The 18,169-nt window shown below is 42.1% G+C and overlaps 1 protein-coding gene across 3 annotated transcripts in view; it reads right to left on the bottom strand.

Moving 5' to 3' along the window:
- FSTL4 (follistatin like 4) overlaps nt 1–18,169 on the bottom strand; it is a 236,718-nt gene that overhangs the window by 92,225 nt on the left and 126,324 nt on the right. For all 3 annotated transcript variants that reach the window (XM_040604821.1, XM_040604819.1, XM_040604820.1), the window contains exons 5-6: nt 17,789–17,979; nt 14,074–14,194 (exon numbers count right to left, since the gene is read on the bottom strand). In XM_040604821.1, the coding sequence (XP_040460755.1) occupies nt 14,074–14,194; nt 17,789–17,979 (312 nt within the window). The remainder of the gene's footprint in view (nt 1–14,073; nt 14,195–17,788; nt 17,980–18,169) is intronic.

The raw sequence follows: 18,169 nt of genomic DNA on the forward strand, positions 1-18,169 counted from the left end.
AGAGAATAAATTAGCAGTTTCTGTTACTTCTCGTGCTGTTTTTCCTCCAGGGCTGTTACTGGTTTATTTATAAGGCAGGCTGCCCCAACGAGAGATGTCCTGGCGATTTTATGGAGTGGGTAGAAGAAACGAATTGAAAGGAAGTTTCCCAGCATCTGAGACCACAAATATTTATAGACATGTATGTTGTGACACACGAGCAATTCCACTTGATGTAAATGAGCTTTTTAAAAATGATTAAAGTTATAGGCATACACAAGGGGAATTAGATAGCTAGAGGTCATACCAGTTTCAACCTGGAACAGGCAAAGACCATCACAGCATGCAGAATTTGCTTTTCATATACAAACTTGATACAAGAGATAACAGATTTACAAGAAATAACATACATCAATGTCAGCCACTGCTGGGTTTGCTGGAGACTGAGTGCTGGGCACATCAGCTGGGTGCAGCAGCGCAGCCCCCATGTAACCTGGGGCTCACTCAGGCTCCCCATAGCAAAATGACCCAGATGACTAATCAAGTAACACCTCAGCACAGGGAAACCATCCTCCTTAGTCTGACTGATTATTAGGTAATTCTTCACAAGGTAATTGGAAAAGAAACAGCAAGGCTCAGATACCACGTCTACCATCTCAATACAGCTGTTAAAACACCTGCAACATTTACTCAGCTACCGGCAGAGCCCAGCACCTTTCGTCATCACTGCATTGAAACCGATGTTATTTCAAGTGACTTAAAAATGGTTTTCATCTGACAACTTTTGAAGCTAGAATTTAAAATCAGCTGGGCCTCTCAACCCAACTCCTATGGGGCATCGTCCACAAAAACTAATAATAACAACAGCAATAAGAACTATAAGAAACCAAACATCCCCACAAGTACTGCAACTGCTTCATCAGATATTTCAACTGTTTCTATGAGCAACCAGTATCTAATCCTCAGACTAAATTATCCAGTGCGCTGGCAAGAGACACATAATGAAATTGCTTTGCCACTGGCCCTGCTGGTGTCTTCCAAGTTTCTTTTATTATAGGAAATTAACAGATCAGCTAACACTTATTAAAGGACTTTTTGTTTCACAGGCAGAAGAAAGCATGCAAAGCCTGACAGAAGATCTGCAACTGAAGAGTTACTGCATGGGAGGATTAAGGCAATGGCTTAGTACAATGCAGTGCCAAGTCCCCCAGCTTTCCTCTTCCCTTCCCTCTTGCTCTCTCCTTAAAGGAAATTACACCTGCCAAGTCTTCCCTTGCCTAATGTTTAACAAAAAGAAACCTGATCAATGATCGCTCAGAGCTGCTGGTCTTCTCCCCGGAGCCAGAAGAATGAAGCTAACTTGCCACTCTTTTTTATTATTATTTTTAAAGCTCTTGGACACATGATACCTATTGCAGGGAAAATCTTTCACTCCCCAACATCCTCTGTTAAAGAGCTCCTACAGAAAAGAAATCCAACAATTCATTAATTCTATCTGCTCAACACACTTTTGACATAATTGTACTAGTGCCTCATTGCAGGGCTTGGAAAGTGAAATCTGAAAAGTGGCTTTTTGCCATCAGTTAGTTTATTTGCTGAAGCCCTGTTTACGCACTAGAATACAAACCGTATTATTTGCAGTTCACATAATTTGTTTAATGCATTACGTTCAAGAGGCCACCTGTGCTAATGCATCAAAGGAGTTAAGTGGGTTACTCTCACTCTATTTAAGAAAGGAGAAAACTGTTTTCTGAGCCAAATCCCTTCCATCAATGCCCTTACTTTCACTGAATTCAAGTCAGCAAGGGTGCAGGGTAAGGAAGATGTGGAAGGGGAGAGCAGAGGGAGACACCAGGGCGCTCACCTGGATGGCAGCAGCTGAGTTTGTTCTTTTACATCCTAAACATCCCTCTCCTTCACAGGAGCCCGGTAACGCTGGAGGGATGCGCTGCTCTCGGGAGGAGTCTGTGCATTAGCAGCCCATCCAGCACCCACAGGTTTGTATTTCTGCTCTGTCAGTGTGTTTCACTATTGCCATGAAAACTCCCGTCTGGGAAAGAAAATGCATTTCCATTCCCTTTGAAAGCTATTTGACTTGGTGGGTGTCCACGTAGCACTGCAAGATGAATGCATGCTATGTCTATTATAAATTGCTTTCATCTTCCATTCAGATACAGTCGTTGGATGTCAATGGATTAATTACAATCCACAGTGCCTGATCATCACTGTACACAGAAGTACTCAATAAATACCAATTAACATATCGGAGTCTTTCCATGAATGCATCTTGCCTGACTTGAAGTGAATGGGTTCATAAAAATACATCTTAAAATGAAATAAGGAGGATAATAGCAATTCTGTAACAAATTTCGACTCATATACAGCTCATATTTTAGCAGATGATTGGCGAGTAAATTGCATTAAAAGCCAAACAACTCTATTAGCCCTGCCAGAAGATGCATCACACCTCACAGCAGACTCCAGACCAGTCTACCTAGGAGAGATAAGTGTATTTTTTGTGGGTTATATTGCACTGAATGTATACTAATGCTGAAAAAACTCCCCAAATTATAACTGTTAAAATAAGTGGAGACATGCTCTCTAGAACAGTCAAAACACATGTCCATTTTATACCTTCCTAAGCCCACAAATTACCATATACGCTTGTCTCAGGGGCTGGAGATGGTTTCGGTGGCAACCACAATGTTACATAAATTAAAGACAGACAGTACAGACTTTATGCTGTTCACTGGCACAGGGCTCTCTTTGTTGCTACAATAAACTGCAGTCCCCTGAAGAGAAGACTGAAGGCAACAGCATCTGATACTGGTAATGACCAAATGCAGCCCGACGTTATGAAACAACTTTGCCTCCAGGTCCTACAGGAATATAAACCCTACCTAGTGATGCTCACATATCAGCCACAGGTATCAGGACTACCTTGCTCTGGTTCGGGTCTTTAGGGCAGAACCAGGAGTTGTGGTTCCATTTGGTTCGGTCTGTTCATGGATCTGGGCTGCCTGGCTGCAGGAAGCCTTGCAGGATGGCGAGGTCCATGCCTCCCCCCACAGCCAAGCTCTCCTCAACAGACAACCACAGCCTTTCCCTGCAGGGGTAGCATATTAAAGAAAAAACACATTAGCATCCCTAAGAATAATAAAGAAATGAGATTCCCGTCCTGCCAATCAGGCCCTGATGGATGGTTCATTTCTAAGTTCATTGCTGTAACCTGCAGGAAATTGTGACTTTGCATGTGGACTTACACCCACAAACGAGCAGTCATCCTCAAGGGGAGCCCTCTCCGAGGCATGTAAACCAAAAAAAAAAAAAGCTTCCGCGAAGATGCCGAGTAGCAGGCAACACAGCATGTCATTCTCCAGTTTCACCACACAAGCATTAGCAAATGCTTTTCCTTCAGCTCCCAGTTTTATTAAGGGCATTCACGCAGGCTGCGCTAATGAGGATGGGTTAGACACCCAGCACAGTATTAAGCCAGGACCAGCAGCAGTAGCGCTGCATTTCCTCACATCAGATCACTAAGAGCTCCATACATGGTTCCTGAATTTTCATGGCAGAAATGCTATTTTTTTCTCCCCTCCCCCCCCCCCCCCCCCAACAGCAATGGGTTCCTACATCAATAGCCTTTCAGAGGTTAGCAGAATACAAAAAGGAAGACATTTATGCAGCAAAATTGTTATGAGTCTAACTGTAAGAGCTATCATATAAGAGCTGTAAGGCTGTATATTAAAAATATGCATACAGCACCTTTGCTGTAAAACCAAACAGTGCAGTGGCACTGCCTGCACGTGGCTGATCTGGTGTCATGACTGGCAATGGCTCTTGGGTTTTCACAGACCAGGGGGAAACTTATCTGGCTCTTTTATTTATTTTTTTTTTCCACCTGCAAATAGCAGGACAGCAATCCAGGCTGCAGGTATGGTTTCAGCAAAGGGGGTGCAATGGACAGCACTACTTCGTAGTAGCACCTAACAGTGGGGAAAGCTGAATTTTCTCCACAATTAAAATGAAGTATGAATGACATGAAGAATCAAGTGACAGAGCCAGATAGGAGAATAAAAACACAGGAAAATTCAGTCTGGGAAGCATCTTTCAGGAAAAACTTCAAAACCAGTCTCTACCTGAAAGCAATTTCAGCTGCAGCTCCATCAGACCAGCACCCTGCACTGAAACGACATGAAATCAGGCTGTGGAAACCCCTGTGAAACACCATTCATATGGAAATACAGCCTGAAAGTGTATTTTGAATGTTACCCTGGTCTTCCAAGCTCTTGATTCTCCCATTTAATTTCATTTTTTAAAGGTGTGTATACCTTAATATAAACCACAGGGTGAGGATATTTTTATTCTCTCTCTTTTCACCCTGCTCCTTTTCTGGTGCTCTGCTTGGAAATCACAGTCATTACCCACCCCCCCTCCCCACACTCCATCACCGCTCCAGCAGGTTTTGGCGCTGCGATGCACAGTGCTGCAAACTGATGCCAGGTTTCAGCTGCCCACGGAGCAGGACACTGCCCCAGGTGCTCCAGTGTCCAGGCGGGTACCCGTGACTCCTTCTAACATGACTCAGATTTGCACGATGAACAGAATGACAAAGAAAAAGAAAAAAACTGCGCATACTTTGCATATTCCTCGTGTTTTGTTTTGGTTGGTTGTTGGTTTTGTTTTGTTTTTTTTTTTTTTTTTTTTATTATATAAACTATGGTCACAAATTACTTCTCTATGCTGCAAGCTTCTAATAATACTGCTGGGCTGTGAGTGCCTGCACTGTGCTGAACGTGTGGCTCAAAGCATGAGTTCAGTGGGACCTGTGCTTACTGTTTTGCAGAAAGAGAAACAAGAATTCTGCAGATGTATTTTCTATACTGCAGAGGGAGAATCTGATGGCAGAAGCAGTGCTTTGGAGGCATGGCAGGCCTGAGCTCCAAGTTATTTATTTCTATTGATGGCTCTTGATGTTCTTTCTGAAGTTTTGACCATCAAGAAACTTGAGGATGAGTTTTTTATGATGGTGCTAAAGACAGACATTGGCAACAGCTGAGTTTCACCTCAAATCCTGATGCCACTGAAGCATCTCTGAAGCTTTTTGCCTTTCTCTATAGGCTAGCACCTTTTTTATTCTTTTTGGAAGTATTAAAGCAGAACCAACCTTTGAGTTCAGCGTATTCAATTTCCTACTGCTATTTTTTTTCAGTTTCTGTCTGGGCATCCTGGATTTGTCAAGGAGATTTTCTCCTGTGAAGAACATGAAATAAAAACATCTCAGCTGTGGCTCTACCTAAATCGTATCATTGCACTGGGGATATGTACTGTACTTGGTAATTTTCTGATGGCTGCTTTGGCATTTTGATTAAAAAATTAGCACTGCAGCTCCACAGCGCTATTCAATATCAATAAAGTACATGCTAAATGAACTAAGAACTGGCTGATGGACAAATCTCTAAAAGCATTTCTCAGAGGGGACCACTCAAATGGGGCTGTTCCTAGTGGTGCCGCATGAAGAGTCATCCAAAGCCCAAATCTGCTCAACATCTCCACCGAGACCTGGAACGAGCACAGAAATCCCAGCTGACATTACAGACACCAGGGAGTGGGAGGCAGGACTGATGTGCTGAGCTTTTTGGGTTGGCTGGTAACCTGCATCCGTGCACGGTAAAGCATTTTAATATAACAACATAAACAGTTATACATAACACACTGACCACATGTCCAGGAATGCGGAACACAGGACAGAATCATAAAATGAAAATGAGATGAGGTAACTAACCCTGCCTTCACCTTTAACAGGGAAAGGGTCAGTACGTGACAAAACAGACAGCGGCCAAAGATCACTGTGATCCCTGCCTGGACAGGAGGAAGGGTTACACGGGAGGAGACGGCTAACATGGGTGATTTCACCTTCTGCGCCAATGCTGGTGGGACTGAACCTAAAATGAGCTATGCAAGACAAATACAACATGAATCAGGAGCAGTAGCTGCAGCGGATACATCTGAGATGGATGTTGGATAAACTTTTTCTGATGTATTAAGGAATATTTTTCACCTTGAAAGCTATGAATCTGTTCAACTGGTCAAAGAAAAGATGAAGAACATGTAGATGGAGAAACAATCCAAAGCGTTTGTGAGATGCTGGAAAGGGCAAAGAGAGAACATCCACAGCAGGTTTCCTTAGATGAAGGTAGATTTCAAAAGAAAAATACAGCTCTGGCAATTACCCATGAGGAAAAACAGGTAGAGAAAACAAGAAACAGGGAAAGCAGCAGCTAAGATGTTCCAGTCTGTATGTAATATAACAAGAGCTAGAAAGCCTGCCCAGGGTGCTGCCACATCACACCTTTGACTACATGTAAAATCTTACATATTTTAAGGATGCTTTTTCCCCATTTTTAGTGAAAACACATTTTTGTTTCACGACTAGCTGCATTTGCTTCAAAAATTCCTCAAAATGACATACTTTGACTGAAAAATAAAAGGAAATTCAACGTGGAAAGTTTGGGTCCACTTTTCAGTAAAACAGCCTCTGGTTTCACAAGATCAGAACGAAGCCATAGGAAATCCTGCAGTTCTTCTTTCCCAGCCCACTGAAAATGCAAATTATACTTTTTAGATTCCTACCCATGTGATCTGAAGGTGCACATGTATGTCTAGGACTGTCAGCCATTTTATGATTTCACCAATATTTGTACTTGCTGCTCACTGACGTAATTCTGTGTTTGCAAGCACCCAAAAATACTATTATTTGTGTATGTGAAATTGCTTCAGTGAACACTGCCAGTACGGATCAAATAATTTTTTGAGAAACGGTATTTGCCTGGTTTTATGCGCCAGTGAGTCACTCGTAAGTACTTATAAATATTTAAATATACTACTCCTTCAAGAGTGAGTGTAGACATTAGATATGTTTTGTACTACATCACTGTGGAAGCACTACTCCACATTGCAAATTTTTGCATTTAAAACCAAGATTAACAAATCAATGCATCCTGAAAAGTATTTTAAAATCATCAGTACATTGTATTCTAGTGAGTTTTCTTTGCAATTTGTAGACAATAGATTTCCAATAACAACTTGTAATTAGTTCATTTTGTCTTATTCACTCATTACATATTAAGCCGATCGACATTTTGCAGATGGTGTCTTTTGAAATGAGTGATATTTGAAAAACTATGGAGTTTGGCAATTCACACTCAAGTGCACTGGTTCTGGCATGGAACTAATACGTCAGAAAGAAACAGCAACGCCCACGTCAGGTACTCTCCTTGCCTTTTCATGAAAAAATCTGGACAGCAATTCTTGACCAAAAAGCATGAAATGACCATCATTTTAACCAGGTCTATATTTGCCGTTAATTCTGCCAAAATGTTAGGTTGAGGAGACACCTCTATTTCAAACCATAACACCAAAATGTATAAACTAAGCAGAGTACAAAGCTGCACAGCAAACCCGGTTAGATGAATTAATTCCTGGTCTCAACGTGGAAACGTTCCCCCTTACGGCCTAAGGCAAAACCACGTCCCTCCTTCCACTGCTAAACACGAAACCACATGCAACGTATTTTTTCTTAATCTCAGCATTCTTAGTTTTTTCCTCTGAAACCACTATTTTAGCTTTTGAAACACCTTTGCTTATATAAATTTGCCTTTCTTGCTACAAATTAATTCTGGGTTTATTTTTTTCCCTCTGAGAAAATACCTTTTACTTTGTTCAAAATGCAGCAAAACAATTGAGAATGCACAACAAAACACAACTCTGACAACCGTTCAGTGGAACCTCAAACAACACAGGGCCCTTTAAAATACATCGCTGGGTTCAGGCAGAGTCAGAGCTCAGAACTGAAAATTTTCACAATTAGAAGAGCTTTAAAAGAGAGAGAAAAAGAAATCACAGTCTTTTCAGAATGTGCTTCTGCAATAGAAAGGGACGGGGGGGGATGGGGGAGAAAATAAAAGCAAGAAAATTTTCCACATTGAAAAATTACCTGCCCGCTAAAGTTTAGGATGAATTCACTTAGATATCCCAGCCGAGACATCCTACCAGTCAAAAGTTACATTTCCAGGTGCAACAGGAGCATTCCTAGTGCTCAAGCCAAGCACCTTACACTCCATTTATGAGCAAGGCATGGAGTTAGATGATCCTGAAGATTATCTAAAAAGTCAAAACATATTGAGCAGGGAGACCCCCAGAGCTGATCAAAGGCGCTTCTGACCTTGAGGGTGCACCTGGGGCTCAGCCCTGTGCTGCAGCACAGGCACCAGCCCATGCATGGTGTTCCGCACCTCCACGCGGCCACGCTGCTGCGCCTGCCCCCACCACGCTGCCGCTGGCTCGGTCCTACCAGAGCCTACACACCCAGCACAGGACCACGGCTCAGCGGTGGAAACGCTCTTGCAGTGATTTGGATGCTTGTTGGTTTTTCCTGTCACCCCCGCTCAGCCAGACTGCACCTGCTACAGCAATCAAGCTAAACAAGCTTAAATTCCTGCTTTTTTTTTTGCTTAATTTTAACTTTTAGGGTTTTTTTTTGCTGTAGGATTGCACTATTAAATTAATCATTCCGGTAAATGTCCAATAAGTTGCCTTTATCCTCAGTAACGTGGCTGCACGTCATTCCTCAAGGCAAGCAGGCATAGGTTGCTTTGGCCAACTGAAGGAAAACTCATTTCTTTCCCGAGTAGTTCACATCACCTCTAACACCGCCTCAAACCAAAAGCTGAGGCTGGCGCTCCCCTGCTTGCTAAGACGTGTTTGAAGTTTAGATATCACATAGCTAGCTCACAGGAGAAGCAAATCAATGTTGGTAAGCTAATGAATTATTTCCAAGTTGTACCAATATCTACAGCAACATGAAAGAGAAATCACATACCAGGGAGATTGCAGCTGAAGAGGCAGAGCATGGTGCACAAATTGTCAATATTTCAGGACTATGATTTGATCCTGTAGATAGCTGTTGCTACAACATTGCTTAAGAGAACACCTCAAGCTAAACATTTTATCTCACAATATAGTTGTCCAATATAATTAACTGGGCTTGACCAATCTAGCTGGAAGGTAGCAGTAACAAATACCCAACCCTACCTGCCATGCCATTGAGGAGAATAGCTTTGTAAAGATGTGAGTAAACACCTCATCTGAACATGGAATTTACAGATGCAATTTCTGCTGGAGCAGCTGGCTCACTAGGTGGACGTGGAGCACATGTATTATGGACACATTTTTCCAAATACAGGGATTCACTTTCCTCACACGGAATTTATTTATCACCTTCCTTTAGATGAGCTGTCTGTCAAGAATAGATACACTGCGGAAAGTTTCCTTCCTCACTCAACAACTCCCTCTCCCACTTAACCCAGCAGCCCCTTTTTAGGTTCCGTTCCCTCTTCCTCAAGGTAGAGCTTAGCTTTTCCCTGGCAAGCAGCAACCTCCACGCTTCTGGGATGATTACAAAGCTCTGCCCTAAGGTCGTTTCCAGCGAATCAGAAATATGCACACCTCAAAAATAAATCTGTTTTAAACCGTGCACTTCTAATGAGCCTCCAGAGGATGCCTGGAGGTGTCAGGGATGGATGGCTCGCTTCTCTACCCCACGTGGTTGCACTGCCTGGCAGGTAATACAGGTACCAGAGACTTCAGGATCACTGCAGTAAATCTGGAGCCAGTCCAACGCCATTCACTGCTGCTTCTCTCCATTGGCAGGGATTTACCCAGCAACCATTCCCAGGGATTTATCCAGCAACCATTCCCAGCCCAGGCTCCTGATGCATTTTTTCACCCAGGTCACTCAAATTCACCCTTCCCTCTGGTTTCCCAGTCCCCTGCTGCAGTGCTGGGTAAGCTCTGGGACAGGAGTCCACGCCGTGGGCTGGTGCTGCCCACCCTCTCCAACTGTCATCCAGCGTTTCTCTGACCTCCTGCTGCAGCTTCACATCTCTCCATCATGCTTTTTTTGATAAATAGGAGAGGTACAAAAGGAAAATCTGATCTAAGACAGACTTAGGGAAGAAAGCAAACTCCTTTTAAAGAGTATAACAGCATTATAAAAGAAAGTTTAAGAGATGAGCACATTGATCCTGCAGCCTCTTCTGCATTTGTTCCTGCATGAAATACGCTCCTTCTAAACAACATTTGTGTTCTTCAGATAATAACATATCCATAGACGATAACATGTCTCTCATCTTAGAGAAACAACAGTTTTCTGTCTACATGTAGCATATGCACGAGCGCTTGGGAAATAACAACTGGACTGAAAAATAACAATTCAGTATTTGTCTTTCAAACTGCCTTTGTGGGTTGTTTTGGTCCAGATTCGCCATCAAGGATCTCAAAACGGCACTGCAGAGCCACTAGAATCCATGTGATACAGCTGCCTTCAAGAGCCATGCTGGGCAGCGCAGGGCACGCAAGGCGACCTCACCTCGGTCAGCCACGATGGTGTGGAGATGGGGAAATGATCTTGGGGTAGTACGATTTCTAACCTGACCTAGCGAAATACTCCTGGTCTTCTACGCAACCTCAGTGAAAAAGCTTCTTAAACCCAGTGTGACCTGGGAAGAGCTGCTGTGGGGCAGCAAAGACACTCGCAAGAGGCATCTTCTGTGCTTTCAAAACTGTAACGTAATGCAAAGGCAAGCTGTGAGGAGGGGATGTGGTCAGGAGAGCGCGCTAATTGGCAACGAGCTAGAAATTAAGGGGATTTGATCATAGAGTTAATAACTTATTAGCTAAACAATGTTGACAAGTTAAAGCCATTTTGATGGAATGCATGTTTTCCCTCTCTTTGACATATTTGTATTACAAATTGACCTGTCCACATTGACGATGATATAGATCTAGAAGATTACACTGGTATTTTTTTTTTCCTTCAGCTTCGCTCCCACATCTGCCAACCTGCTACTTTCCCATTAGAGAAGACAACAGGAATGCCCAAAGTGACATGCCTAATTCTAATGACCCCCAGTCAGACACGGTTCCAGAAGTTATATCCAAAAGTCACTTGTCTGAGCATATTTAAAGTATGACTCAGCTGGGTGATGTCCTTGACAATTCACCGGACTATCTCCACAATGATTTATCAGACGCATGCTCTGCTTTAGCTCTTATGACAACTAAGCCTTTCATTTATTACTCATTTATTGAATCTTTGTGACGATATAAAGACAAGACAACAGACAAATATACTCACTAGTAACTCCCTCTATTTTTGGAACATGAAAATCTTGAGATTCTCATATTAAAAATTATTCTTTTTAATTATGGTCCTAAGCCTGCTTATCTAATAAAATTTATTAATGAGAAATTATAAGACACTTACAGGTTGGTCTTGCTAGAGCTGCCAGGAGAGTGTTTCATCTATCTCATCCGTTACTTATGTATGATTAAGGCAATTTGAGAAGTGATACTTTAATCCTATGTTAATAGATATTTCTAGTTGTCCTCATATATGCAAGTAATCTCCTAGAAGTTGTATTCTTGGGATTCAGGAACAAAAGAACTTTCAGAAAATCAGCAGAAAGGTGACAGGGTTAGTAGAAGGGCCACTATTTCTGTCCATAATCCAAAACTCTGCATTAAGATGTGTATACAAATGATGAGGATGAATAGAAAATATTATTAAAAATGCCACCTATTAGATGTGGTTCTTGTAAGTGTGAAACCACATTTCAGAAAAGCTAAGAGACTGGATTGTTCTCATCCATGCCCTTTTCATTCATTTACCGCTGATCAACATGGATGGGGATCAAAAATGTCCTTTGAATCTCTGTGGGTCTTAGAGAGAGATGATGGGTCAAGAGAAAGCAAGAGAGAGACACACAGAGTGAGAAAAAGATCATTTTGTGGCTCTGTAAGTTAGAGAAAGGCCACGAGACTCTTTAAAATGAAATGTAACTTGTAAAGCAGCACAAGAATGACAAATTGGAAAGCTCTTCACATTATCAAGGTCATCTTTAAACCTTTCCAATACCGTGACACTATACCAGAGCACGGTGCACTGAAACAGATGTGATGGAGTTTTTGAGAAGATAAATTAGATTGACACTTTCTGATGTCACTGAATTCTGGTAATTATGTTCTTCAGCTTGCTGAGCAGCCATGCCCGCAGCCTGCTGCCAGCATGCAAAAATGAGTGGCTTGGGTGAATTTCAAGCAACAAAAGGCTCACCCTAATTGGCCAAAATACGAAAAATGTGCAGGATGCTCTACCTTTGAACTACTATTGCGAGCCAAATTCTGGCTCGTAACAAAGCAGAAATTTTGTAAATGCTTAAGGACAGCAAACCAAAGTGTGTGCTTAAGACAAGTGCTTGAACTATTTTTGAGATTTTTTTCCTACATTGTGTAACAAAGGAAAAAGATACATTTTCACCAAGCACTAGCATTCGCATACAGAGTCCCCAAAACTTCTGAAGTTGCAAGCAATGAACTTTGTTTTTAAATTAAAAGCTGATGAGCCATTAACAGCTCTTGATAAAAGTGGAGATTCTGAAAAAATTGAAAATGGAGAAGTCAGTCTGATTTTCAGCTTCAGATGGAGAACAATTCTCATCATATACAAAATCCTTTTGATAGACACTCATTGTTACGCCTTGGGTTTTGTTACATTTTTGCAGTTTATCGATTACTATCTCTATTCATTGGCTAACATTTTGTACTTGTCTTATTTTCATTGCCTACTTAAAATTCACTGAACCAAAAACTCATACAAATGACTCTTGGAATTTAGCTTCAAGTTGCTGTGACATTGAGAACCCACTGATCCAAATATGCTCCCAAATAACTGCATGTCAGGCCTTTATAGCTAGGTTAATTCACTTTATGGCCTTCTTAATGTATGAGGTTTTATGTTTTACTGTATATCTGCTGGTTTGAGTGTGATGTGTTGAATTAAATGCATATGTGGTTCAAACAGGTCCAAGGTGACAACTGAGGCTAATTTTAAAGCACTTGAAACATTATTATACAAAGTGGGGTGGTTTCTTAAACAAAAAGCCAGAAGTCAAGAAAACAGAAACCACTCTAGAAAAGAGGATATTTGGCAAAACCAGAGGTTTTGTATTAGCATTGCAGCTTGCCAAAGAGCATCGACGAGGAAAGTGCTGGTGCGGGGCTCATGGCGATTCCCATGCACACCAGGCTCTTCCTACCGAGCAGGCTCTGGAGCAGGGTGTCCTGGTTTAGTAAATGAAATCAAGAGATACCAAAACTATTTTGCCTATGAAATGCCATACGCAAAGATTTGAGAATCCAGCTTAAGAGGTAACCGGCTTGCTATCAGCCTTTTGCCTGCACTCAACAGTTCAATGGTTGAATCCTCCTTTTGTTTAAAGAGTATTAACTACATACAAGTACTCTGTACCTCACTATCCCGGCTATCGAATTATCCCCCCCTATTTTCTCTCTGCCTTTCATTTTTTAGTATCCCAAAGTGACAGGCATCAACAAAACTATCTATCAACCAGGTGAAGAAGACAATGTGGGCCTTTTCCAGGGAAGGACTTCAATGAACGCTTAACTTAAAGCATGAACACAAAATCATGAAGATAAACAGGATAACGCAAGAACTTATTTTTTCAGTGTAAGTAGCTCAGTGATCTAGGGATTCTTGCAAATGGTGCTGAGATACGTGTCGAGATTGCACATTATAATCCACTTACTAACACAGAAACAAAATGCAGAAAAGATCATTCCCAGGCAGAATATTCAGTAAAACACCTTCCCCACAGCAAACTAACTCACACTACCCCACGACATTTAGGCAGGTTTCAACCCTGTTTCCTCAGGATTACTCAGAAACAACATACTCGGGTCTACAGACCTGGCCAGTTCTCTCCACTGCCGTCCACCAGAACAACAACAAAATACACACAAAAACAATAAGCCCCGCACAGTTTCACCAGTCTCGTAGTTCACATTTATCCTTTGGAACACAGTAGCCTTTAGAAACAAGCTTTCTATAGTGCTTTCACGCATTAAATACAAAAAGGGATTATCTTTGCTGATCATGTCTGAGAAGACAACATTGCCATCGCAGATACCCACATGCTTTCAACACCCAGGACAGACAAAAGCATCGGGACTCACGGAAGGCTGTATAGAGCTCCTGCAGGGTTAAGCGGCCATCGTTGTTGTAATCATCAAACCGGAGAAGGTCTTCTAGTGTACAATCCAATAAATCATCTTCCAGGTCCTCCTTCTTCATTAGCTGTAGCAAAGAGAACAAGCAATCTTATATATAACGTAAAGCTACAGACTGCTGTCCTGGCTCAGCCAGCAAATTTTCCATTAAACAACCTGTGGGGAGAGATATATATAGATATATCATTAGCTGTCATTATGTATTCACTTTGTATCAAGATACAACTGATATTTGCATTCCTGCAGCACTTCATGGGCCATGGACCAGTGAGGGTGAGGAGCCTCTTCCTTCAGCAGCAGCACAGAACTGCATTTTCACCTTGCAAATGTATACATATATATATATAAAAAATTCAACAGGGGAAAAGGAAAGTCTGTTTTTCCACTCTCCTCTGTAGGTAAGGACCAAATTATATTGCTTGCTTTTAGGACCAGAATGGGCAAGACTGAGCATTGTATTCGACACTCATGTGTTTTTCAGGCCCCTGACTGTTTCTTATGTATTCTAAACATTTCACACATTCTACACTAAAAATGAAGATGGCTGTAGAAGTTGTACATCCAAGTTAGCAAACAGCAAAAATAAGACCCAAGCATAATGAAAATGTTGGGTTCTCTGAATTTATTGTAGAATGTGAAGAAAACTTCTGAAATGTTGCATCTTCTGGGCAGAAAGGCTTTTTGCTGTAGTCCAGGGACTCTTACTTACTATTCTAGTCTTGGCCCATTATATTGAAGCAATTTAAAGTAATAATGCTAAAAAAAGACCCTTCACCTAGCAAGTAAAAATGTTCAATAAAAGTGAGATCAACCATAACTTCCAAGATCAATCTTCTAAAGATGGAAATTTCCCTTTGCCTACCTTTGTACTGAAAATTGATTAACTTTTCATAAGACTGACAAGTTTTTACTAGTCCTTTTGATTTAACATTGGGGGGTGGTGGTGGTGGGGGAACCAACACAAAACACTTCAGTTGCAACAAATTCAGTAGATTTATGAATCTGACTTGAAAATACATTGAAGTTTTAAATGGAAATAACATTCCAATTACCACCGTTGTTAATAGCCCTGCATACCCACGTCTGCAAAACTACACCGGCACTTCATGCTACCAGGGTCTGGTGGGAAACTGTTCAATCGGGTCTGCCAGCAGCCAGGAGGCAAAGCAGCTCTAAGCAGAGGGGCTGCACCGTATGCTGCCAACTTTTTTCTCAAAGCAATCCTGCTGTGGAGAACAAACAGGTGGGGGGCAAAGATCCTCACCATCTCCCGGTGCTAGGTAATGCCCCAGTGCAGAACCGTGCCCTCCGGAGGGACTCTCCTTCCAGTTTCTCCTTTGGGGTGAATGCCTCTGCAATGAGCCTCCTAAAGATCCCCCCTTCAGGTCTTAAAAATGACTTTTTTTCTGCAGCAGTGCACATTACCTGCCTCGAGTTTTTCCTTGCAGACAGGGTTATAGTGCTCGAGAGACTATTTTTCTTTTAAATAAAACAAAGAAAATGCACAGCAGCAGCTCAACCAGCAGCCAGAGAGAATGAGATCCCACCGCATCATGTTCATTTCAGCTGCCTCTACCCACGGGCAATGAAATTCCTATCTTGGGGGGAATTTTAAAGTTGTACAGAGCTTCAAATAAAAGAGCCAATGCAAATCAATCACAAATCTACCTAACAAGGCAAGAAAACTTCTGTTAAGACTGTAACATGGAAAATTAAAACCTGCTCGTTACCTACAAAAAAAACCCTTGAAAACTGGGTGAATAAACCGATCACGTAAGAGCACATGAAAATCACCTTGTTGTTAGAGCTAGTAAGAAAAATAAAGAATTGACATGCTACCAGTAAACTGTGAATCCTGCAGCTGTGAGAGCACCAGAGCTGCCCTGCAGACAGGTCCTCAGCCCCGTCAGGATTTCAGCCACGCTCCCACCAAGGGACCCAACATCAGTGCCACTCCGCTCAGGATTAAAAGGATTCATGGCTTATCTATATTCTGCATTAGCCTGCATTATTTTGTCTTTTAAGAGGTGATTGTGCTGTCAGCTCAGCAATGCTGGCGGCAAGCATTGCGGAGGATGTTTGGGAGAGAGGGCTTCTAGCTGGGGGCTGAACTTATTCTGGTCTATCAAATTGAAGTGGGCTGCACATGTGTGAGCATGTTTACTGATTTTGATAACAGTGAGAAAAGAAGAAACAAAATAATAGTAGCTAAGGTCTATGCTTGCTCTTGTAAGCAAGACCTGAGCTCCCAGCACATCTGCAAACGAAGCCCACAGTAACTTTGCGGCAGACCCTAAAGCACTGAATCCTGCTCCTTTAAAATGCAGGTCATTGTTTCTTCTTAATGGTAATGGCTTGCAGGCTGCCAGCCCTTTATTTCCATGTGAGCTGAGTTTCAATATCCTGACGGAATAAGTTTCATGTAAAAAGAGAAAAAAATTGGACAGCAGAACAGACACTTGGATGTCATTATGCAAAAGCTGGCTTTGAATCCAGATAAAAGTGTTTTCTTATACCTACCATGTTTTTATAAAAAAAATCATCACATTTAGATGAAGTATTGTATATATTCATAGCTCTGAGATCTAAGGGAATTTACGCTGACATTTTGCATTGTGCAGAAAGGATCGTGCATCATGTCAACAGCCTGAGGATTAAAATTCAGTGCGAGCCATGCTACACAGGAGCGAGCCCAGGGAGGAGCAAGCTTGTGTCTGTCCTTCTGCTTGCTCCAGCTTGCATTTACATGCTGGAACTGCAATGCACTTCATGCGTGCTGGAGAACGTGAGTGCAGGTGAGATGCTCCTGCAGCCCCAAGGGTGAAGGGCCAGCTCTGGAAACTGGAACAGGTCCCAGGCAGGTATTGGCTTCCAAAAGGCTCTTAAAAGGTGTTTGCTTCTAACTCATAGATGCCAATGAATTGGAAAAGACAAGATTGTCCCACATCTGGCATAATGCCTTTTCTCATATTTACAGGTCTGTTTTCTCAGGTCTGCATGTGCAAAGAGCAAGTTCAGGACACAGAGTAATTGGCTCGAGTGCCCGGGCTGTGTGTTCCATTCACTTTACCATTTAGACGCATTCCAACAGCACAGCATGCCCATAATTAGAAATAACATTTTTTTTCTATCTCTCACCTTTTCGGCTGTTACTAAGTTCTGCTAATCAACATTTCAGCATCTGCCTAGGGATTTTGGGAAAATAAACCTGTTAAAAAATATTCCAGCTTTGCTGCCATGTTACTACATGCTAATGCACAGTCCAGAAGGCAGGGAGGAAGAATTAAGAGATTTCTGTCTAACTTAAACACACCTAAAAAATCCAAATTAATTCTCCCCAAGCCAGCTAGCTGGAAATACTCCAGAAGATGACATTTAGTGTGAGGATTAGTATCTATTTTCAGAAGCATGGATGGGGTTGGAAAGCTGCCATGTTTTTTGTTTGCAGAGGAGCTTCAAATGTCTGAGACAACAGTGTCTCCCCAGAGATGCAGAGAAGAGACTCACACACTGCAGTAGATTTTCCTCCTTTACCTGCTGCCGGCTGGACAGTTACAAATGACTGTTCTCACAAGAGTGCTGCTGCGTTACATTCAATTCACACTTTGAATGAAAAATTCAATCACTTCATAATTCCATTTTCATTGAACAATAAACCCACCTGAGCCAGTTCAGAGCTACTGAGATGCCCATCACTGTTTATATCCAAGTGCTTAAACATATCTTCAACTAAGAAGCGCTTCTGGGATACTCTGTCCTTGGGCAGGCTGCTCGGCAGGCTCTGCTGATGAGCTTGCAGGTCCAGGAGGATGCTTTTGAGCCGGGTGTAGTCTGCCATTGTACAGGTGTCACCTAGAAGACAAGAGCACATTATCGGACCACATACATTTGCCCTGATCTTTTTAAAGGGCTGAGCTCCTAAAGGGAAAAACAAGGCACAGTCGAAGCAGGCTGTCTGCATATACAGCACCACTAGGCTCTGCACTCGAGGAGCTCCTCCTGTAGTCGTTAACTTTTGTAATAGCTGGCAGTTTTTCTAAAT

Source organism: Falco naumanni, chromosome 8, assembly GCF_017639655.2.
Source record: "Falco naumanni isolate bFalNau1 chromosome 8, bFalNau1.pat, whole genome shotgun sequence".
NCBI lineage: Eukaryota > Metazoa > Chordata > Aves > Falconiformes > Falconidae > Falco > Falco naumanni.